Source organism: Pantherophis guttatus, chromosome 8, assembly GCF_059756535.1.
Source record: "Pantherophis guttatus breed Tessera chromosome 8, ASM5975653v1, whole genome shotgun sequence".
In the NCBI taxonomy this organism is placed as follows: Eukaryota; Metazoa; Chordata; class Lepidosauria; order Squamata; family Colubridae; genus Pantherophis; species Pantherophis guttatus.
In genome coordinates, this window is record NC_142070.1 from 50,593,738 (window position 1) to 50,618,215 (window position 24,478).

General features: G+C 39.8%; 1 protein-coding gene across 5 annotated transcripts in view; it reads right to left on the reverse strand.

Moving 5' to 3' along the window:
• GALNTL6 (polypeptide N-acetylgalactosaminyltransferase like 6) overlaps positions 1–24,478 on the reverse strand; it is a 927,557-nt gene that overhangs the window by 121,527 nt on the left and 781,552 nt on the right. For all 5 annotated transcript variants that reach the window (XM_034401355.2, XM_034401356.3, XM_034401354.3 and 2 more), the window contains exon 8: positions 13,230–13,347. In XM_034401355.2, the coding sequence (XP_034257246.1) occupies positions 13,230–13,347 (118 nt within the window). The remainder of the gene's footprint in view (positions 1–13,229; positions 13,348–24,478) is intronic.

The following is a 24,478-nucleotide window of genomic DNA, read 5'->3' on the forward strand; positions in this document are numbered from 1 at the left end:
TTCAAGCAACGAGTGGAGGAGAAGCGGTCGTGACTCCAGCCAGTTTGGAAACTACGAAGGCTCAACTCTCCCCGCCTTCCTTCTCGGAAAAACCTCAAACAAAGAAGCCTGAATCAGATAAGTACCCGGGGACTGTGCCAAAAGCTTCAGAGGCGGAATTCCCCTTTCCCAACGTGAGAGATAAGGGAAAACCTCTAAGTGAATTGGGCAGAGCTTCCTGGCTATGGGAGTGGGAACAAGCCAGAAAACAAAGTAAGCGCCAAGAAATTCTAAGGAAGCCGCTCGAAAGCCCCATAGATGAGTTGAAAGAAAAATTTGACCGTGCCACCCTTCAGGGGGAGGAACCATCCTGCAGACCCAAAGAAAAGAGAGAACCAGTCTGGGCTGTGGACCCGAGAGGACGTAGGCCAAGGCGCAGCCCTTCCCCCCCTCACAGCAGGAGGAGAAGGAGCCCAACGATGCATCCATGGGTCCCCCCCTCCCAGAAAGCAGCAAAGCCTAGATGAGGCAGCACCTCCCTACCCCAGGATGAGAGGCGAGACAGAAGTCTTTCAACACCGAGGGGGGCCCTACACAGCTCAGCACAGAGAGGAGAGGGTAGACAGGGAGGAGCCACCCCAGTTCAGAGGGAAGTTCGACGGTGACCCAGACAACCTCGCCCAATTTCTCGATTCAGCTGAGATATGCATAGAGCGTTATGGACACCTTTTCCCTTTCCCTAGAGCCCTAGTGAATGCCATTTTGGAAGGGCTGGAGGGAGAAGCAAAGAGGTGGTCAGCATCCCTCTATAAAAACAGGGCCCCCAGCTGCAAGATGCGGATGGGTTCTTGCAACTATTGAGAAACCGTTATGAGGAGGAGGAGGACGACCCCTATGTGGAAGATGAGCTCAGAAACCTAATGCAGAAGGGGAAGCCCATCAAAGAGCATATCTGTGAATTCAGGAGAGTCGTTGGGACACTACCTCCCCTACCCGAGCGATTGCTGGTGTACTTTTTTAGGACAAGCCTAGATAAGAGAATTTCCCAAGTGACTGCTTATCGTGACATCCCAAACCGACTCTCTGAATGGTTCCGGGTAGCGATAAAAGTCGACAGAGGGTTGCGGGCGAGCGACACGCCGAAACCACCCGAGGGAAAGGAGAGAGGTCGATCAGACCAAGGGCCACTCAACAGACGGGAACCCCTAACATCACAGCCCTCCCACAGACCAACTGCCCCCTGGGTAGTTTCCAGTTTAAAGTAATGCCCTTTGGTTTGCAAGGAGCCCCAGCAGTATTCATGCAGTTAATAAATGAAGTTTTACGTGAACACCTTTACAAAGGGGTCCTCGTCTACCTGGACGATATTCTTATCTACACGGAGACCATAGACGAACATATACCCCTCGTCCGCCAAGTACTGAAAAAACTGCTACAGGCAAACCTATATGTCAAACTGTCAAAATGCGATTTCCACCAATCACGGCTAGACTACCTGGGCTACCGAGTATCAAACGAGGGGATAGAGATGGACCCAGCCAAGGTCCAATCAGTTCTACAATGGCAACCCCCTCGCACCCGCAGACAACTGCAAAGTTTTCTAGGCTTTGCAAATTTCTACAGACAATTCATCCCCTCATTCGCGAAGATTGCCAAACCTTTGACGGACCTCCTAAAGACAGGAAGTTCAGCGATGAAACCTCGCCTGGGACAACCCTTACAGTGGGACCTGACCTGCCAACAGGCGTTCGAGACACTAAAAGGACTGTTCGCGAAAGAACCTGTCTTAAAACACCCGGATCCGGAACAGCCTTTTGTCATCCAAGCAGACGCAAGTGATGTGGCAGTAGGAGCCGTGTTACTCCAAAAGAACAACCAAGGTAATCTACAACCCTGCGCCTACACCTCCCGCAAACTCACCGATACGGAGAGGCGATGGGCTGCGTGGGAGAAGGAAGCGTTTGCAGTAAGATGGGCCTTGTTGACCTGGCGGCACCTACTAGAGGGAGGCCAGAAACCATTTGAAGTCTGGACTGATCATAAAAACCTAGAGGCCCTAAAAACCCCACGAAAACTGTCTCCCAGGCAAGTGCGGTGGGCACAATACTTCAATCGTTTCAATTTCGAGCTTAAGCACATCCCAGGAGGGAGAAATTTCCTGGCTGACGCCCTCTCCCGGATGCCCCAATACAACAGTGAGCGGGAGCAGGTAGTGAATGCCATCATCCCCTCCACCCAAGCTGCAGCCCAAGTGATCACCAGACGGCAACGACGTGACCAGCAAGGCCAACTTGCTAGCGACTTAACTGCAAAATTAAAAAATGAAATGCTGACAGACCCCTGGTATCGGGACAATCAACATCTCTTAACAAAAAGAGATGAACTAGCTTGGAGGGGGACAAAGCTCTATGTCCCACAAAGTCTACGCATCCTGATTCTCAAGAGGAGCCATGATGTTAAACCAGCAGGACACTTCGGGTTCCTAAAGACTTTGCACCTAGTACGAAGGCAGTTCTGGTGGCCACATATGAGAAAGGACATAGACAGTTATGTAAAAAGCTGCACCATTTGTGCCACAATGAAGACAAGGCCAGGGTGCCCGCCTGGATTGTTGCAACCAGTAGCTGAGCCAACAAGACCATGGGAGGAGATTGCAATGGACTTTATAGTAGACCTACCGAGAAGCAGTGGAAATACAGTGATCTGGACTGTAATAGACTTATTCTCCAAACAGGCACATTTCATTCCTTGTAGTGGACTGCCTTCAGCCCGTCAGTTATCCAAACTGTTCCTGAAGCACATTTACCGCCTACATGGAGTCCCCAGGAGAATCATTTCCGACAGAGGGGTCCAGTTCACAACAAAGTTCTGGAGGGAGTTTCTACGATCCATAGGTTCATCCCAAGGGCTCAGCTCAGCTTTTCACCCGAGCACCAATGGGGGGGCAGAAAGACTGAATGCTATGATAGAACAGTATTTAAGATGCTACGTCGACTACCAGCAGTCCAATTGGGCAGACCTCCTATCTTTTGCGGAGGTTGCATATAATAATGCTGTCCACAGCAGCACGGGGCTAACCCCATTCAAAATAGTGAGTGGCATGGATTTTGTTCCCATGCCAGAATACCCGAGGGAGCCCCCTTCCTCAGTCAGTTTGACCGACTGGATGGCAATGTTGAGACAAACTTGGGAAAATGTTAACAGAGCACTGGCAAAAGCGGCTCAATCCTATAAGGACCAAGCAGACAAGCACCGAACTCCCCAAAGACCATTTCAGCTGGGAGAGAAAGTTTACCTCTCCACCAAGTACTTGAGACTTAGACTCCCGAGCAGGAAATTGGGCCCAAAATTTATAGGACCATTTCCTATAATAAAAATAATTAACCCCGTTACAGTGCAATTACAGTTGCCACGGCTTTTGGGGAAAATTCACCCCGTTTTTCACAGTAGCCTTCTAAAGCCTGTAGTGGGGTCTACTTTAAGGCCAACGCCACGTGAACCCCCTGGACCCCTGGTTGTTGGGGGCCAAACGCACTACGAAGTGCAGCGGATTCTTGATTCAAGATGGCACAGGGGGCGCCTTCAGTACTTAATTAAATGGAAGGGTTACCCATTGTCAGAGGCTTCCTGGGTGAAGAGTGCAAACATCCAAGCTGATCGCCTTATAGCAAAATTCCATGCAGACCACCCGGGAAAGCCGGGAGGGGGGGTGCACAGCCAGGGACGGGCTGATGGGACTAATCTTTTTGTGTTTTCCCTATGGGATAGGTGATGTCGCAGAAGTGAAGGGAGAGGGGCCGGATGTCAGCATTCCAAATTAGGCTCTCTTCCAGCTCTGACATGAAGACATGAAGCAAAGACCAGAAGCGCTGATTTATTGCTGAGATGAACTTTTACCTAGTTTTCTGCATGCAACAGATAGGGTTTCCTGGGGAACGAGGGTGGGGGCCACATTCCTGTGAGAAGTATGTGCCGGGACGTAGAGATGGATTTGCATGATGGCCAATGGGACATCGGGCTGGAGAGCGGAAGAGGAGGGGGTTGGAAGGAGGAGCCAGTTTGGCAGCAATTAGAGTTAGGAATGTCGGCTATTTCTGTTCTTAATAAAAAGTGATTTATTAGAGACTCTGTGCTTGATAATGGAACTCATTTAAGACAGAACCGAAACCTGACAGCAGGCTGGTGACCCCCAGGGGGAGTGCCTTCTCTGTGGGGGCACCTACCCTCTGGAATCAGTTGCCCCCAGAGATAAGGAGAATCCATGACCTCAGTGCCTTCCGCCGTGCCCTTAAAACCTTCTTTTTCCAACAAGCCGGGCTGGCCTAATTCTTTTTAAGTGTTTTTAATTGTTTTGTTTATCGTTTTAATTAATGGGGCCAAATTTATATATATATTTTTAACTGTATTTTAATATTTGTATTTGATGTTTTTATTTGGCTGTTCACCGCCCTGAGTCCTCCGGGAGAAGGGCGGTATACAAATTCAAAATTAAATAAAATAAATAAATAAATAGACTTATACTATTTTGAGAAGAATAACAGATCTCTGCAGTGCTGGTGTTTTTTGGGATGTGGAAGATGGCCTTTGATTGAGCGGATTGGAACTTTCTATTTTGGACTCTTTGAAAAATGGATTACGTATATGTTGAGAACTATGGAATTGGGGCATGCAGAAGATCTGGTTGTTACCCTAACGTGGTGGTTGGAATTAATAATCTAGACAAAAGACACTACAGAAGATACTACATGGAATATAAAAATAAAGTCACTCGGGTGGTTTTTTATATACGAAAACATTTATTATTGATGGGGGCAGATAGTAATTGAAGATACTGAATATACTGTTGGAAGCAGAACTTGATGTTACCCTAACATGGGCGATGGAATTAATAATCCAGTTGAAAGACATTACAGAAGATACTATATGGATTACAAATTTAAAGTCATTTGAGGATTTTATATATATATGGAAATATCTTTTAGTGATGTGGGCAGAAGAACAAAGATATTAAAAATATTATGTATGGTAGACCTGTAGGAAAGTGGGTGGAGATAGGTTAGGTTACTGATTGTTTAGTTTAGGAAAAGGGATGTTATGTTCAGATATTAACATATGTAAAAGATTTGAATTAAGAGATATATGTATGGGGGTGGAGGAAATGGGTAGATTATGAGTTGAATAAATGCCAAATTAGGATTTATTATATAATTGTATAGCTGAAAGTTGCTTTGAAATGTATAGTATAGGGGGGATATAATAATAATGTTAGAAAGAAATGGTTAGCATATGGGGGGGTGTAAAAGGATGGTAAAGTATTATATAATGTGATATCAATTTGGATTTTATTTTGGAGAAGTGAGGGGGGGTTAGGGAGGAGGGGGGAAAAAGGGGGGGAAATCTGTATTTGAAAAACTTTTTCAATAAAAAAAAGATTAGAGATGAGAATGAAAGGTAATATTGGTTTTTTTTAAAAAATAGATGAGGAATAAATATGGCAAAAAGGAAATACAGAAATTGTAAATTTAATTGAAATGACTAAACACTGTTTAAATTTATGAACCAGCCAAATACTCTGTTCAAAGAAAATACATTGTATGTTTGTATGTGTGCTTGTCTAAAAAATAAAAAAAACCCTTTTTTAAAAAAAAAATAACTAAAAAAGGTAGGTGCGTCTTATACTCCGAAAAATACGGTATATATTTTGTTTAGTCAAATTAATTAACAAACATGGATGTTTGTTTAAGCATTAACATATGCTTTAATGTTATTGTTTCAGTTGAATAAATCTATTTAAATTGTTATTATTAAGGTAATGATTATTTTTCTCCTTCCTAAGTATAACAGAAAAGTTGTCCAAATATGAATGATTAACCTATTAAACTGGGGATAAAAAAACTAATATGAAAAGTTGTTATTCTAAAAATCTTCATCTACTTGCATATTAAAGTTATACCAGCAAGAATTAGTCTTTATGTAGAAAACTATGATTTAAATCAAGCCTTACTGACTAGTGATTTAAATTGTGATTTAAATTGTGATTTATATCAGTTTGATTTAAATCAAATCCACCCTGTTCTGTAGTAAAATAAATGTTGCAAAGAACTTATTTTAAAAAGTTGTGAATACAATATGTGAGTATATGTGTATCTAGTCCCCAGCATATCTAGATCTATCTACATTTACATCTTGATTTTCTATTCTTATCTATGAGTAACCAAAAGAAAATGCAGAAAAACTAGAAATGCTGAAGTAAAAGCAATTAAGAAAAAAGACTTGAAACGTAACTACTAGATATAAAATGGAAAATACAGAATATGTAATTTAGCAAGTTTTTGTAGGTAGCTTAATTGAAGTAGGAATCAGTTTAAAACACATTTTATAGCTATTCCTGTTTATTACTTTCTAAATGACTGCAAACTTTTTTTCCCAAAGATCAACTACCAATTGTGGGTTTCAAATTTTTTTTACTACTGGTTCTGTGGACGTGGCTTGGTGGGCGTGGCATGGCATGGGTTGGTAGGGATGGCTTGGTGGGCGTGGCAGGGGAAGGATACTGTAAAATCTCCATTCCCACCCCACTCCATGGGAAGGTTACTGCAAAATCCCCATTTCCCCAAATTTTAGAATTTTTACTACCGGTTCTCCGAACTACTCAAAATTTCCACTACCGGTTCTCCAGAACAGGTCAGAACCTGCTGAAACGTACTTCTGCAACTATTCTAATAATATGTTTATAATATTCTCTGAACTATTAAGCAACATTAAAATGTAAAAACAAGCATATTTCCTCTTCCCTCACATATATATTCACAATATAAACAGAATTACATTGTATGAAATTTCAGACTCTGCAAAACAGAGATCTGGATAAGCAAGATGTAAAATTCAAATGTTTTTTATAGCAGTGAATCTCCAGTTAACATTAACAACAATGAAATTATTTTCTTAATCTCACCATTAAATCGAATAAAACATTTTCCATATGAGCTATAGACTTTTTAAAGGATATTAATCAACTGATTACCAACCAACACTAGAAGTATCATTTGCTTGAGGAGCATTTTACACAGTAGTTACTGTATGCAGATCTTCAGTACTGATTTTTTTTTTTTTTTAGAATACATAGGAGTGGATATAAAGCACTTTATTTCAAGTTGTAAAAGTAGCTGCATCTTTTCCAGCCAGTCTTCAGATGCAGCTTCTTGCTGTCTCCACATGCATAAGTCACTGGAATATCTTCCAAAGCAGGTGCATTGAGTGGATTAATTTGAAAAAGAGGTGGCAGCTTAAACAATCTGAAAAAAATTACTCTTTTGAAAGATTTGCACAACCCTACTCTGTAGGTTCCTCCGTCTAATAAAAAGATATAGAACACTTTGGTGCATATGTAAGAAAACATTGTAACAATCTTCTACTAGCTGATCTAGGCTCTCATTTGTCAGTGCAGCGTCCTCCATGCCACATAATTATCAAAATATGGACTGCTTTTTTGTCTTTCCAAAGCGTACATGCAAAAAAACCTTACACCATTCCTTGAAGTTTATGAGCTCATTTTGAAGAGAAGCTAAACTGTAAATCACAGTGGAGAATGCTGATATAAAATTATTTCCACACATGATCATTATTACTGCTGTTATTAATTGGGTATTAATAAAATATAGAAGATCCAGTTTAGCTAACAGAAAAAAGAAATACAGAAAAAAACAAAGTTAAAGTGAAGTGCCTCTAAACTCTCCCCCCTTTCTTTTCTCTCTCTCTCTGTGTTTGTGTGTGTGTGTAAAAGAAAGAGACTGAAGAGCATTTTTCTGATATTTTCTAATATAACAGAAAATGGCAGTCAATATTTCACTGGATCTTTATTCCACAATATGTTGTTCCATGGACCTAAAACATGGGCTTCAATAAAGGTGAATATCTTCAGAAAGATGAAAATCTTTGCATTTTAAAAGATCTTGTGAGACCTACTGAAGCCAGTATTAGAATAGAATAAAGAATAGGTCCCTGGCGATCAGGACATATCCTTGTAATTTTATTCCCACTACTTGAATTTTCATAATTTAATAGCTTTCAATGACTTCATTAAAACAAATATAACTCTATATTTGAAATTATGTCAGAAGATAATAAAATTCTGCCTGAATCATGCTATCTTAGCCATGCACATGTCACCTTTTGATGCTGCCATCACTTTTCAATTCAATTTTCAATTCATTACTCCTACATATTTTGCAAGGTTACAAAATTATGTGGATATTTTTCAATCAACATGCTTAAATATCTTAAGTGTCTTTTTAAATTTAATTCTTTAGTTCTGAATGTTAGAACACTAGGAATTTGGTTGATTTTTTTCACATCTCTCCCTCCCCTAATAATCCTTCTTTTACTAATCAATTAATTTGCTTTATTATATGATTTTGCAAAGCAACAAAACATGCATATAACTAAAGATTAAGACAGAGTCATTAACTGTCTAATGTGATTCAAGACAATGAGATTTGTACTGAAAAAAAGCTACAATAGGTTTAATTGAATTCTTGAATTTCCAGACTATACATAGATTCCAATCATCATCATCATCATCATCATCATCATCATCATCATCGTCATCGTCATCGTCATCGTCATCGTCATCGTCATCGTCATCATCATCATCATCGTCATCGTCATCATCATGTCTTTCTCTCTTTCACTTTCACATGTTGGAGATTAAATATTGAACCAGTTGCCACTTCATATTGTCTTTTAGCAACTATAGTTTGGAAGCCAGATCAAAATTATTAATATATATATATATATATATATGCATTACTGTTCTAGCCAGGGTTTTTCCTACGTAAATCAAGATATTTGTATTGCCATAGTTGGATGACATCTCAAATCACCACTTTCCAGGCTTTATCAGACATTTTGTGTTGTCTGCTGTGAGACTTAAGGGAGACTAAGATAGATCTATTTCTGCCTTATAAGGCCTCTTCAGTTAGCCACACTTTTATTTTATGACTCCTCCCTGTAAAGGTCAAATATTTATTTTGTTCTTTTATTCGTAGATTTATATGTGCATTACTGTTCTAGCCAGGGTTTTTCCTATGTAAATCAAGATGTTTGTATTGCCATAGTTGTATTGCCTTATAAGGCCGAAATAGATCTATCTTAGTCTCCCTTAAGTCTCACAGCAGACAACACAAAATGTTTGATAAAGCCTCGAAAGTGGTGATTTGAGATGTCACCCAACTATGGCAATACAAACATCTTGATTTACATAGGAAAAACCCTGGCTAGAACAGTAATGCACATATAAACCTATGAATAAAAGAACAATATATATATATATATATATATATATATATATATATATATATATATATATATATATATATATATATATATATATATAAAAATAAAATCTGCCTACTGTATTTTTAAAATATAGTTCTGTAATGCTGGATTTTACTTTTTTAAAAAAAAACCCAACCAAAATGAAAATGCATTTTGCATTCCTATTTGGAATTCTTGCTTATTCAAGAATTTTAATCAAAATACAACATTGTTGTATGCTGCCCAGAGTCATGTTTTTGTGAGATGGGTAGCTATATAAATATGATGCATAATACGTAAATATATATTTCATTTCAGTCTTATTCAGGCTGTTATCTGAACAGTCAAGAGCAAAAACTGCATAGTAGCAGCATTGGTGAACGTAAGAGCCTAACCCCCCCCCAGTATCTCTAAACCATAGAAGTCTGATTTGAATGCATTAAAGATTAAAGACCGGAAACAATATAGACATAGCTATTTGTCTGCCTGCCTGCCTGCCTGCCTGTCTGCCCACCCGCCCACCCACCCAATCCATCCATCCATCCATCCATCCATTCATCCGTCCATCCACACACATGAATGATACAGTGATAGTATTGGTCAGTAGATGAAAATATCTGGCCTGGCCCTATTGAGGGGCTTTGGGTGAAATTGGGAAGGTGACTTGTCTTCACAATAGATCCGAGGGATAGATGAGCCAAAGTAGTTCAAAGTCACTTATTGAGTTCCAATCCTGGATGGATATTTCAGTATGGGTTTCTTTGGTTCAATGAATTTAGCATTATATTACATTGGTTTTCAGTGATATGACATTTGGGATTTTAGAGGGGGTGAACAATGGGGCTCAGGAGCATTAAAGGCAAGTAAAGACTGAGCAACCTGATTTAGGAGATCTCCAGGCTTTAATGTTGTAGCACAAACTGTAGATTCCAGAAACAGATACTGAATTTCTAATTACCTAGCACCATGGGCCTTTGAACTAAATTTCAACTTAAATTACAACCTTTACTTTAGAAGAAAACTTTGTTCACTACTTATTTCCTGATACTCTACACAAAAAAAATCCTTAACTCGCTTCTATACCTTTACCTTTTGCCTTCTAGTTTCAAAGGAAATAATGCATTCTATGTATGGTTTGTTCCTATTTCCAACTGAGGTCTGACTGAGGCAGAGAATAGTTTCTATATGAATAGTACAAAATGCTATTGAAAGTCATTTAAAATTATATCCATGGGCAAGGGCATGTACTGTTAGGGTCAACTCACAGTAAGGAAATGAATGAGCAGATATAGATAAAATGAGCCCTGGTGTAACTTATTCTTCTCCAAAGAATGTATCAAGGAATAAAACAGGTAGAAACAGTTTAGTATCCAAGCCTCCAGTATGGTTACCATGGTTTCTGTGTAGTGAGGAATAGTCTGTCATGCAATTATGTTTCTTCCAGTGACAAATAAAAGGAACATTTAAGGATTTAGGAGTACTCATCTCAAATGATCTAAGCCCCAGAGCTCATTGTAACAGCATTGACAAAAAGGCATTAAGAGTTGTTAACCTAATTTAGCGAAGTAATATTGTATTGCTAACTAAGGCATACAAAACCTTTGCTAGACCAATTCTTCAATACAGCTCATCCGCCTGGAACCCACACTGTATTACGGACATTAACATGATTGAGCAGGTTCAGAGATATTTCATGAGAAGAGTACTCCACTCCTCTACTCACAATAGAATTCCCTATGCCACCAGGCTTAAAATTTTGGGCTTGGACAATCTGGAATTGCGCTGCCTGTAGTCTGATTTGTGCTGCCTGTAGCACAAATTGTCTGCTACAATGTCTTGCCTGTCAACGACTTCTTCAGTTTCAACTACAATAGTACACGGGCAAACAATAGATACAAACTCAAGGTAAATCGCTTCAAACTCTATTGTAGGAAATATGATTTCAGCAACAGAGTGGTCAATGACTGAAATGCTCTACCTGATTCCATTGTTACAGCCTCAAACCCTCACAGTTTCAACCTCAAACTGTTTACCTCACTCCATTCTTAAGAGGTCGGTAAAGGGGACGTGCATAAGCGCACCAGCGTGCCTACCATCCCTGTCTTACTGTCCCCATTTATTTGTATTTACTTCCTTTGTTTATATTTATGTTCATACACATACTTGTTATCTTGTACATGTTTGACAAACAAACAAACAAACAAACAAACAAAGGAAGTAGAATAATACGGTCTTTATGTCTTCTGCCAGAATTGTGAGATGCAAGACCAATGTGTATTTAGCTATGAAATATCTTAACAATAGAGAGTATAACCTGATGTTACACTCTAAATCTCCCATTCTCTAAATCAACTATCATATGTTTGGCTTATGGACTTTTATGTCTTTAGATTTGTTTTGTTTGCAAAAGACTCAATCACATGAACTCAATTCACCCAGTTCATTTTTATTCTGCTGAAATTACCTCACTACATGGTTTGGAGTTCAGACATCCCATGCCATCATTTGTGAGTCCATTCTGTGTAATCTTCTCTAGTGTATTACTAATACAGATGGATTTGTTTCATGCTCCAATGATTTTGGAGAAGCAACAAGGGTTGCCCAATTGTTAACATTTGACACTCTAAATTTGTATTAAAACACAAGATAGTCATTACGGTAGATTAAATTGGACTGGGAACATCCTGGAGCAATATACAAAGTTTTGTTTAAGATTAGTATTGTGGTCCAAATCTGTCATTTGGAAAATTAGGAAAATACAAATGGGAACCATTTCCTCTACATTTTAAAAAAAGAAGTATCTTATGAAATTATATATTGTCAAATTGTAGGTGATCAAATAAACATCTGGATTTGCATATGACAGTGGCTCATGGGGGCTAAAATCTACAAGATCGTGCATGCAGTATCATTACAGAAATCCCACCCCTTTTGTTTGTACATTTGGTGGCACATAACAGAGGGGGGTGGGTCAACTGCAATGCTGCACCCACAATATTGCAGAGTTTGACATCCTTCAACCCACACATACAGAATGCTACTTTGGCACTTATTATTTTTAATATTTGGGTATGTGCAGTCTTGTTTCCAGTTTCCAGAGCTTATTGCCTTCTACTGTTTCCTGAGTCAGTGCAAGATTTCTGGGAACTGACTGTAATAGGAAGAAATTAACTTTGTGGTGTACCACTCTTTGTGGGATATTTAAAGCACTGCTGTTTATGACTGCTATGAGATGTTATAGATTACTTTGCTCAGAAGAAAGTGAGATAAGGGATATGTTCAGATATGCATAAGGAACATCTGAACCTGTTGAATCATACCAAAAATGAAATAAGAGCCCTGGTAGCGCAGCAGACTAAAGCACTGTTATTAACATCAGCTGCCTGCAATTACTGCAAGTTCAAATCTCACCAGGTTTAAGATTGATTCAGCCTTCCATCCTTTCTAAGGTAGGTAAAATGAGGACCCGGATTGTGGGGGCAATAAGCTGACTTTGTATAAATATACAAAAGTATGAAGGGTATTGCTTAACGCATTGTAAGCCGCCCTGAGTCTCCGGAGAAGGGCGGCATACAAATCAAATTAAAAAAAAAATCTAGATCTTTATAGGGAGAACACAAATGATGAGAAGGAAGAGATAAATAGGTTCTTTCTAATATTCCATTTAAACCTATATCTTCCAGTGACCATTTTAGTTTCTTTAAAAAAAGAGTAGAAAGAATGTATAGCAAAATTTGTTGTGCTGCATTTTTTATTTATTCTTCAGCACATATGCCATCATAGCAATAGCACTTAGATTTATATACCACTTATATACGAACTGCCAAATTGCAGGCAGACGGTAGGCAGCAGAAGTAGCCTGCAGTAATGCATTCTAACCACTGCACCATGACAGCCATCATCATAGAAAAGAAGTGTGTACCATAAGTGCTTACCTTGAATGATATTTCATACTGTTCTCCTCCCCAGATTTCTAATCCAGGATCATAGCCACCAAGAACCCAAAACCACTTTCTGTTAATAGCAAAGAGGCCTCCAGCCATAACAGGAGATCTAAGGAAGAAACACAAGATACTTCAAGTGATGGATATTATCATGGCATGATAGAAAACCCTGTTAATCCATCACAGATGTTGATACTTGCTATTTTTACAATATCACATATGTATACGGAGGTTTTTATCCTCCATATGAATTGGATTTCATCTTGTATAATTCCCAGTCAGCTGCTAGCTAGGAATCCTGAGAATTACAGTTTCAACATATCGGGAAGATATCAGATAAGGAGAAACCTATTGCAGATTATATGTATATTAGAATTTTTTCCAATTCACTGCTTTAATATCAATTACACATGAATTTTAATGGTTTGTTTTAGTTTTTAATAATATTGGGGCCAAATTATTTAATATGTTTTTTAACTGTTTTTTAAATTTTATGGATATATGTGTTTTATAGTTGGCTGTGCACTGCCCTGAGTCCCCCAGGAGAAGGGCGGTATAAAAAAAGAAAAAAAGTGATAAGGTATTTAGATAGTTGTTCAGCTGCCACCATGAAATCTTACAACAGATGAGATTATGGTTAGGTTGAGCCAGGATGCCATACATGTCACTGCGTTTTTTTATTTCCCAGCTGAGCTTCATTATTTTTGGACTAATAGACTTACTGTAGTTCGCCAAGTTCCTTATCAGTATTTTACTACGCATGTCCGCATTCCTTCACTTGCTTCACACACTCTTTCCTTTGTTCTCATGCCACGGGGGTGCCGGTTGCTGAAAGGCAGCTGGCCCGATTTATTTTCAAAATGTAACAATTTATCTTTCTTAGTTAGTGAGGTGTTTTATTTTCTTTATAACAAATAAATGAGTTTTATTAGAAACTTTTCTTCACGTTTCTTTTCAGAATATTGCAACAAGGAGGAGCCACGATCCATCTCCTCTAATTAAACCAGGGTGATTAGTCCCAGAGCCAAACATGGGATTAATAAATGCCCTGACATCTGGTAGCTCGGACGGTTTGATTTATGGCTTTTTTCCTTGTTTTGTTATTTCTGATAAGAGCGCATAGGCAATTAGTTTTTAGCTACTGAGGTACGCTAATTATATTGCTGAGATGCTGAAACAGAAGAAAAACAAATACAAAATGCATTTTGCTGAGAAGGTGGCAGAAAGGAGTTTTTCAGATTTCCAGCCCCTTACTTCAGCCACACGCCTGGAACAAGAAGCCGTGGGAACAGAAATGGAGGGAGATAAGACAGAAGCTGCTTTTGAAGATAACGTACTGGAACAGAGGTCAGTGACGTCTTCTTCTGATTATGCCAGCTCTCAAACTGTCTCCCCAGAACCTTCTGAATTTGTAACGCTCAATGCAAGGCCAAAGCAAACTGCCGAGCAAAATTACTCCCACGCAGAGAGAGAAACAATTCATTATTCTCCTCGAAGCTCTAAGCTCACCCTGGATGAGCTGGCTATGAAAGCCTATCGTGACCGTATAAAACTCTATGAACAGCAGCTATCCCAGGCAAAAATGGCTATATCTATGCTTGAGCAAGATAAGGGAGATAATTTAAGATTTTCAAAAAGCGCCATATTGTCTTCTTCCTCGGAGCCAAAGACACTCCCCCTGGTGGATTCTGTGTCAGGCCAATTAAGATAGAGGGCACTGCATACGTCACATGAAAGTCTCCCTGATCAAGTTACACATGTCTTACATAACCACTCCTACTCTAAAGCATACAATGCCCTGTATGCAAAGCTGCCCGAAGCTAAAGGTGCAGCACCATCTGCTGGCGAAAGTAATTTACTACAGGAAGCTGAAATGCCACAAGTGTTTCCACAGGCCCAAACTCAAACACCCCCTGGTGGTGTTGGTGTCCCTTTAGATGGAACACAATTAAACTTAATGCAGCAAAGGCAAATGACTGCATCTCCAGCAGGTCATGCCAATATTGCAGATCAAGCACAAATGGCAACTGGAATACAGCAGATTCCAGTGCATCAGCCACAGCAGCTACAAATGCCTGCATATGTACCCCAGCCACAAGGGCCACCTCCTGGCCCACCTCCAATGCACAACCAAGACCATTTTTAGGTCCACAACAGGCACAGCAAATACCACAGGCATTTCTGCCAGCACAGCCAGCGTACCAAATGCAGGCTCCTTACCAGGCATTTTCTGTCTCTCCACTAACTGGTGAGTCAAAACTAAAAATGTCAGGACACAATTACAAAGCCTGGGTCAGTGAGATCAGACTATTGCTTCTTAGAGAAGGCACTCACTGTATGGTATTTAACCCTCCTGCACAACCATGGGATTTTGCAATACGAGATCTAGAGTTAAGAGCTCGTACAACATTATTGATGTCCATGGATACTGAACTGCAGGTCACTTTTCCACCAAATACTACAGCCCTACAAATTTGGGCTGAATTGGAAAATTGCTACAGGCCTGTCTCAATTGAATCTTCATGTTTACTCATGTCTGAACTCCACGGTTCGAGATTGAAACCTGGTGAACAAATTGGAGGACATTTGACCAAACTGAAAGGACTGAGAACAGAATTGAGAGAAAGAGGCCATAACATTGAAGATATTCAAATGATCAGCATCATCATTAACTCTTTGAATTATGAATGGAAAGATGCTGTTACAAAAATTAACCAAGTCCCAATTAGTCAATGCTCAATGCACAGTGGACAATGTCTGTAGACTTTTAATTGAAGAAGAGGCATTCATGTTGGCCATGCCACACTTGAGAGGACCACCCGCATCAAAAGCTCCAGCTAGGCGCCCCTTCCGAGGAAGGACCTACGCTCCAAGGATGCCAAGGTGCAACACCTGCGATCGTGTGGGACATGCCACCCGGGATTGTCCCCAACGAGTTCCAGCTCCCGTCACGTACCAGCCCAGAGGAACAGACTCCAGAGGCAGAGGCAGAGGCGGAAGACAAGGTCGTCGTGGTCCCCGGCGTGATCCACAAACTCCACTCGCCACATTGGCTTTAACCAATGATCCACAACCTCAACCAGAGTACGACAGACAACTCCTGTGGACTTTGGACAGTGGTGCAGCATTGCATGTTACCTACAGAAAGGAACTTTTCACAGAAATGCATGAGCCTGAACCAGAACTACGTGAACTTTATTCTTTTTCCAATCATCCTTGTCAGGTCAAAGGAAAAGGAACTGTTTATGTTGAAGAGCTCGATGCATTCATTCCTGATGTTTATTACATACCAACAGCAACCAGTAATTTGCTTAGTCAGTGTCACTTGTCTAGAGCATTAAAATTCCAGGTTCACCACCTTGAAAATGCAAGTTACATAGTTAAAGATGGAGATATTGTTGCTGGAACCATATTAATTGGTGGTGTTTATTACTTAAAGCCAAAGCCTAAAACACAAACACAGGCAAGTATGCAAACTCCAAAAAGGGAGAGCACAGGCCCAGAGAGAGATGCTCCAGAGAGAGATCCTGTTGCTACCCCTAAGGCTCCTAAAGCCAACAAAAAGAAAATTGGTAAACAGGTTGCTCAGAGCAAGCCTGAGGTTCCGCATAAAAATGTTAATGTTGAGAATTCACTAACTGGTAAACCTTTGCATTCCAGGTGTATCCATAAATGGCATAGAAGATTGGGGCATGCCAGTTTCCGTGTTCTTAGGAAGATGCCGGAGTTCGCAAAAGGTTTGGATCTAAAGGGGTGTAAGGTGTTTTTGGATTGTGCTGTATGCAAGAAGGCCAAATCCAAAGCAGCAGCCATTCCCAAACACGCTACACGCCTGTCAACACTCATTTTTGATTTGGTTCACATTGACATAGTTGGTCCTTTCTCGCCATCATTTGGTGGTAGAAAATATTTTCTAACAATTGTTGATAATTACTCTAGATATGGATATGTATATCCTATGAAAGAAAAATCAGAGACTTTTCAGATCTTTAAAGACTTTGCAACCCTTGTTTCTACCCAACACCAAGTTCGCATCGCCAGAATCCAGAGTGATCGTGGTGCCGAGTTCATGTCTCAGCGTTTCCAGGACTGGATGCGTAAGAATGGAATTATTCATCAGACGTCGGCGCCTTACACACCGGCTCATAATGGGGTCGTAGAACGAAGACAAGGGGTCCTGCAAACCATGATGCGTTGTCTCCTAGAAGACGCCAACCTTGGTAAGATATACTGGGGTGAAGCTATCAAGTATGCAAATTACATTGTTAACCATACTTGGAGCAGTGTAACAAATCAGACTCCTTTCTTCATGTTGTATGGCTACAAGCCCGATCTTAAAAACATCCATATTTTTGGTTCATACGCTATGGTGAACATTCCCTTAGCTCAAAGAAGAAAAGGAAGTCCAGCAGCAAAGAGACTGAGATTTATGGGTATTGATGATAACTCAAAATGGAGCAGATTTATTGACTCTAAACATGCAATTGTGATTTCCCAATCTGCAAATTTTGAAGAAGATATTGACTGGTCCAGGATTCATTCCAATGATCCTGGAGTTTATTTTCCCAGAGATGATACTGCTGATGCTACGCAGATTGATGACCAAGATTTCACTGATTCTTCTCAACCCGATGTTCCGTCTTCGCAAGCCACGGATGCTGACGCTAGCGACGAAAGTGAGGATGAGGATGAAGAAGAAGAAGACTGGACAGTTGTTCCGAGACATTCCAAGAGGGCCACAAAAGGAATCCCTCCACAACGATATTCTTGGCAACTGACAAAAGCACCCTTGCCTTTGATTTGCAATGTTACACTTCCACCTGATAATTTCACGCAAATCAAGCAGCTCCCTGATTCAGAGCGAGACAAATGGTATGAAGCAATGCAGGTTGAAATGGACAGTCTAAAGAAACTTAAAGTATTTACACCTGCAAAACCTCCAGCAAACAAAAAGGTCATTGGCACTCGATGGGTCTACAGAATCAAAAAGAAACCAAATGGTGAGTCACTGTACAAGGCCAGACTTGTAGCTCAGGGTTTCGCTCAACGTTATCCTGAGGACTACACAAATACTTACTCACCGACAGTCAGAACTGAGAGTATAAAAATTGCTTTAGCAACTGCAACGATCCTTGGTTTAGAAGTTTTCCAGTTTGATGTTGACACGGCTTATCTACATGCAGACCTAGACGAAGAGATCTACGTGAAAAGTCCTCCAGGATTCCGACAGCAAGAAGGGGATACCTGGTTCCTAAACAAAAGTCTCTATGGTCTGAAACAATCTGGTTTAATGTGGTATTTATGTCTTACTGACAAACTAAATTCAATGGGCTTTATTAAGTCCGAAACTGATGAGTGCGTGTTCACAAAAAGATCTAACAATGCATATGAGATAGTTCTTGTTTATGTTGATGATATTGTTTATATTGGTCCAAATAAGCAAATGAGTGAAATTTTTGCCAAAGCTTTGCAGAGATACTTCACATTGAAATCATTAGGTCACATTAGCACTTATTTAGGTGTTCAGATTAAAAAAACACAGAAGGGGTTTAGTCTTTCACAAGAAGATAAAATTGAACAAATTTTGCATCATTGCAACATGAAAGATGCTAACACAACAAAGACACCCATGCAAACAGATTTTCACAACTTGACACAAGAAGCAAGTCCTGAGTTCGAGGATCAAACACTTTATTGTTCAGTCATTGGGTCACTGTTGTACATTAGTAGTTGGACCAGACCCGACATTGCACTTAGTGTTAATCTCTTATCTCGACATGTAGGTAAGGCAAAACAGTTTCATTGGACATGTATTAAGAAATTATTGAGACACCTAAAAAACACCAAACATTTAAAGTTATTGTTAGAACCAACACATACTGATTATGCAGAATTAAGTTGTTATGCAGATTCTGATTGGGCAAGTGATAAGAAATCACGCAAAAGTACTTCAGGTTATATGATGTTTTTAAATGGATGTCCTGTTTATTGGCAAGTACGTAAACAGAATTTTGTTTCTTGTTCATCTACTGAAGCTGAATATGCTTGTGTTTCAGATGCATGTAATTCTCTAACTTGGTTTGATGCTTTAGACACAGATATCTGGACACACCCGATCCGACCGATCACCGTGATGGAAGACAATGAATCGGTGGTTTATATTTCTGAATCACATTTTACAGGTTCTAGGTCCAGACACATTGACATTCGTTATCAAAACATAAAGCATTTAGTGAAAAAAGGTTTTGTCAAAATGCAATATGTATCTACACATGATCAAATTGCTGATATGCTCAACAAACCACTTCCAGCAGCTCAACATGAGTATCTGCGTAAGAAGATGTGCCTTGTTTGATGATGTACTGATATTCGCTCAACTGGCAAAGAAGGGGAATGTCACTGCATTTTTTTATTTCCCAGCTGAGCTTCATTATTTTTGGACTAATAGACTTACTGTAGTTTGCCAAGTTCCTTATCAGTATTTTACTACGCATGTCCGCATTCCTTCACTTGCTTCACACACTCTTTCCTTTGTTCTCATGCCACGGGGGTGCCGGTTGCTGAAAGGCAGCTGGCCCGATTTATTTTCAAAATATAACAATTTATCTTTCTTAGTTAGTGAGGTGTTTTATTTTCTTTATAACAAATAAATGAGTTTTATTAGAAACTTTTCTTCGCGTTTCTTTTCAGAATATTGCAACAAGGAGGAGCCACGATCCATCTCCTCTAATTAAACCAGGGTGATTAGTCCCAGAGCCAAACATGGGATTAATAAATGCCCTGACAATACATACTGTACACATGACTATGAAGACCACATTATCTGTAACAGAGTTACATAATTTAGCTTCTGTAAATATTATAGTATTACAATCAGATATGGGTAGTTCAAATGCTAGGTACAGTTTTCAAGAAGGTACACTGAGGATATTGCAAAGTTGTTTCATTTTTCTGTCCTGCATAGATCCCCTGCAATAAAGAAAAAGCTACAATAAGCTCTAGAAAGCAAAAGGGTGGAAAAATAAGGATTAAATAAATGAAAGACAGTAATGTCTGGCCCCTCTTAATCTCAATAATTTTTAAGAAAAGATGATTGCACTATATTGTAAATGAGAGCTAACTTCATATAGTGATTTGGGTGATGGAGATAATTGGAAAGACTATTTCACAGATTTGTTCTGATAAAAATTGTAGGAAGGAATGTTGTATATGCCACTTTGAACTCCTAGAAGAAAACCCAGGACATGAAACTAAACTGCAACTACTTCATGAGAGTAATCTTAACATGGAGGTATGCTTTCCCTTATGTGGACAGCATTATGCATACAGTATGTACATTAGTACATCTTTTTTTCACTTAGTCTCAATTGGCACATGTCGAGACAAGAAAAATTTTGATAGAATATTTTAGTGAATGCATTTAACTCCAAAAGCTGGAATAGCTATATCTTGTAATTTGCATCACCAAAATAAATTCTATATCTAAATGCTATTTCATAGCTTTTACTTCTCATCTCTAGGCAGAGGTGGTATTCAGCTGGTTCACATCGGTTCGGGTGAACCGGTAGGGAAAATTTGACCAATTGCTGAGCACATTGTAAGCCGCCCTGAGTCTTTGGAGAAGGGCGGCATATAAATCAAATTAAAAAAAAACAAACAAAAAAAACTGGTAGCAATCTTTGGCTGGCCCTGCCCCCGCTCCATTGCTCAGTTGCTGCTCACTCACCCCGCCCGCCCATCCCACCCATCCATTCAACGCTTGCCCCGCCCATCCCAGTCCAATATATGTTGCTTTTGCCATGCGGCCCAGCTAATTGCCTTACCAGTCGCCTCCATGCCTTGCCCGCTCTGCTCAGCTCATCAAAGGTAAGCATGCCCCCCGCTTGCCCTTTCTCTGATGCGCCATTCCCTGAGGCCCTGGAACCACTGCCCGCCTCGGCTAGGTCAGGAAATGCACCATTCTCCAGCTCTGGCCTTGCCCTGGAGCCGCTGCCCGCTCACCGCCTGCTCTCCCTTCGCCAGTCTCATGTGTCACCCCATTTCCCCTCCTTCAGAGGTCCTGGCCCTAGCCCCACTTCCTCCCCCACAACAGCCTCTTTCTTTGGGCTTACCTTCCTCCTGTGGCTGGTGGCAGAGGGGAAGGCAAGCCAGGGTTGAGCCATCACTGCTGGGCTCCCCACCAGGCCGCATCTCGCCCCCCTTGTTGTGAGATGCCTGTGCAGCTGCCTCCTCTTTTTTTTAGTGCGAGAAGCGTCCCAGCTGCCACCTCTTTGCCAGCTGGAACTGAGCCAACAGTGGTGGCTGCCTGGAGGCTTCTTGTGCCGAAAACTATCGGAGGTCTCAAGCATGCCAAAAAAGCTGCTGCTGTTGCCGCCTTGTTCATCATACCAGCTGCACATGCACACCCCATTGCCTGCTGCGCTGGAGCAGAGGGACTTACCCAGGCACGGCCGGTGTGAAGAACAGGGCAGTGAGGGCAGCAACTTTTTTGGCATGTTCGAGACCTCCAATAGTTTTCAGTGGCCTACGTTTTCACAATATTAAGAGCCAGAGTTCCAGGCCCCTGTTCATGATTTCATGGTACAGAAAACCGCAACAGGCATATCTATAAATGTTTAAAATAACATTTGACATGTAAATAGATATATGTATATATTAGAATAGTACTGCAGACTTTCTTCTGTTCATTCCAAACCAGTTTATAGGTGGACTGTAAATACATCTCATTGATCTAAAATTTAAACTCAGTAAGCCAGAAAAGAATGCTAGAAGAAGCTAAAGGCTATATTTGAATATCCATTCTGCCATGTTAAATTTCCAGTAAACTAAAGTTGACATTCAAGGATTACTAAACATCCTCTGGAGTGTCAAATACACTCGAAAAAGAATTTGTTGTTGAATTAATTGCAACTTGAGATCAAAGACACATATTTAACATTGTCTGAAACACCAGCATATTAATTTGTTAAAACAAGATACTCCAAATTTATTGCAAGTTACAGGTGTCTATCTTTATAATATTCTTTAACTAAGTATAAAAAATAAACTATTGTATATATTTGAGCTAAATGTTAGAGTATTTAGCTGAAGCATATCCTGAGTTCTGTCTGACACTTTCCAGAATGGAAACTGAAATACACATTGAGCTTATGTATTACGTGCTGTGGCTTGCAATGAAATGGACTTCTTTTTTCAAAAAGAAATACCTTTTACACTGTGGTCTGTTGCCAGCCAATATTTGGCCAGGTATTTATTTGTTTAACATATATGCTGGGTGTCAACTTTCCAGACTGGAATGAGACATTCTTCAGACCTAAGGAAATAGCACTGTATGTTTCCTGCCTCAAAATGGAAGGAAAATGAAATTCAGCATGATAATTCAAAGTTGCTTCAGGATCTTCAAAAATTGAGATCAGTAGCCACATTACATTCCTGAGGGTGAAAGTTGGTCATCCAAAATAATGACAACCCTTATTAGACTTAGAAAGCTACTGAGCCAAAGTACTAAACTAAATAGATTATACTGGCTGTTTTTTAGTTTTCTAGTTTATGCAAAGGGATGCCTATTTAAGCAAGAAATAAGCAATAGACAATAGCCAGGGAACACAATGGCTCAGTGATTAAAGATGCTAGGCTTATCAGCTGGAAAGCTGACAGTCCAGGTTCGAGACCCAAGTGCCACGCGACAAGATAAGCCATTACTTACCCCAATTCCTGCCCACCTAGCAATTCAAAAGGATGCAAATGCGAGTTTATAAATAGGTACCACTTCAGTGGGAAAGTACTAGCATTCCATGCGCCTCAGTATATAGTCATGCTGGCCACATGATCACAGAAAGTGCCTTTGGACAATGCTGGCTCACTCGGCTAAGAAACAGAGATGAGCACTGCCCCCTACAGTTGGACATAACTGAACAGGGGAAACCTTTACCTTTAGATAATAGACAAAGAACACCATCTTGTTTGGAAGGATGATGAACTTTATGCTTCTAGACATTTTATTAGTTATTTCTAATGTAGTATTTGTGTAATATAAATAATCATACATAATTTTCAAGTAATTCTGCTTCCTTTTTTGTGTGATATGTTACCTTATACTTTTTAAATGCAGAGAGAGGAAGGATATATATGTAGCCATCCTAAACATGGAATTTTAAAAATTATTTGTAGTATTTTTCACATTTACAGAGTTTGTTATTCTGGCATGTTCTTTTTTTATTAATGCATAAAATAAATGGCATCAAACTAGAATGAAAGCTGATACTTTAAGCTAAGTGAAGATATTTGTTTTGCAATAAATTATCTAAATACCATCAGAACTTGGTTGAGTAGAGATGATGAGGATGATTTTTAAAGCAGAAGGCCTAGTCAAACATACCAAGTTTCCAAAACTGAGTTTAATACTCAGATTAAGTGCACTGCTCAGCCTTTACCTAAGATGGGTAAATTATCTGAACTGGTGTAGTTTTAGATTCTATATTCACATTCCATGGTGAAGTTCAGAGAATACATGGCCCTGAACTCCTCTTATACTCTTTTGGGTAAGTTATGCAATACATCATGAAATGTTATTTGAAGTCATCTGAGCCGCATGATATCTATTGGAAATATCAGCCACAAATATTAGAAGAATATATTCCACAAATGCTTATGTCTATGCAAAGCATATTAGATTAGGACTGGTGAAATTTAGTTTCAAATTCTCACTCAGGCACCGAGTTTGCCTGGTGATCTTGGGTCAATCAATATCTCTAAGTCTAATATACCTTGCAGAATTGTCCCTGTGAAGATAAAACAGCAGGGGCAATGGGATAATTATATAAATCACATCCAGATCCTCAGAAGGATGATGAAATAAATAAATTGCCAACTGTACAAACACACTGTGTTGTTGTAGGCTTTCAGAAGCACAGTCTTATTTCTCTTCTGTACTAAAAATCCAATTAAAACATGGGAAAGGTCAGATCTTTATTTCTACTGCTTTTGAGCAAACTGAAAAAGTAGGCAAGAATGATACCACAGCATTAGAAGTGTAATGCTCTGTGAATCTGAGTTTTAAAAAGGAACAAACAACAAGACTTTCAAGCTAACAAGCAAGCCTGTGAGTAACTTTGTTTCCGTTATACCAATACAAGTCCTACTGACACAAATAAAAGCAGAGCCAACTATTTTCCAACCAGATTATTTATTTTAGCTAGAACAAAATAACAACTGTCTACCTCTTAACTTGAAAACCTAAA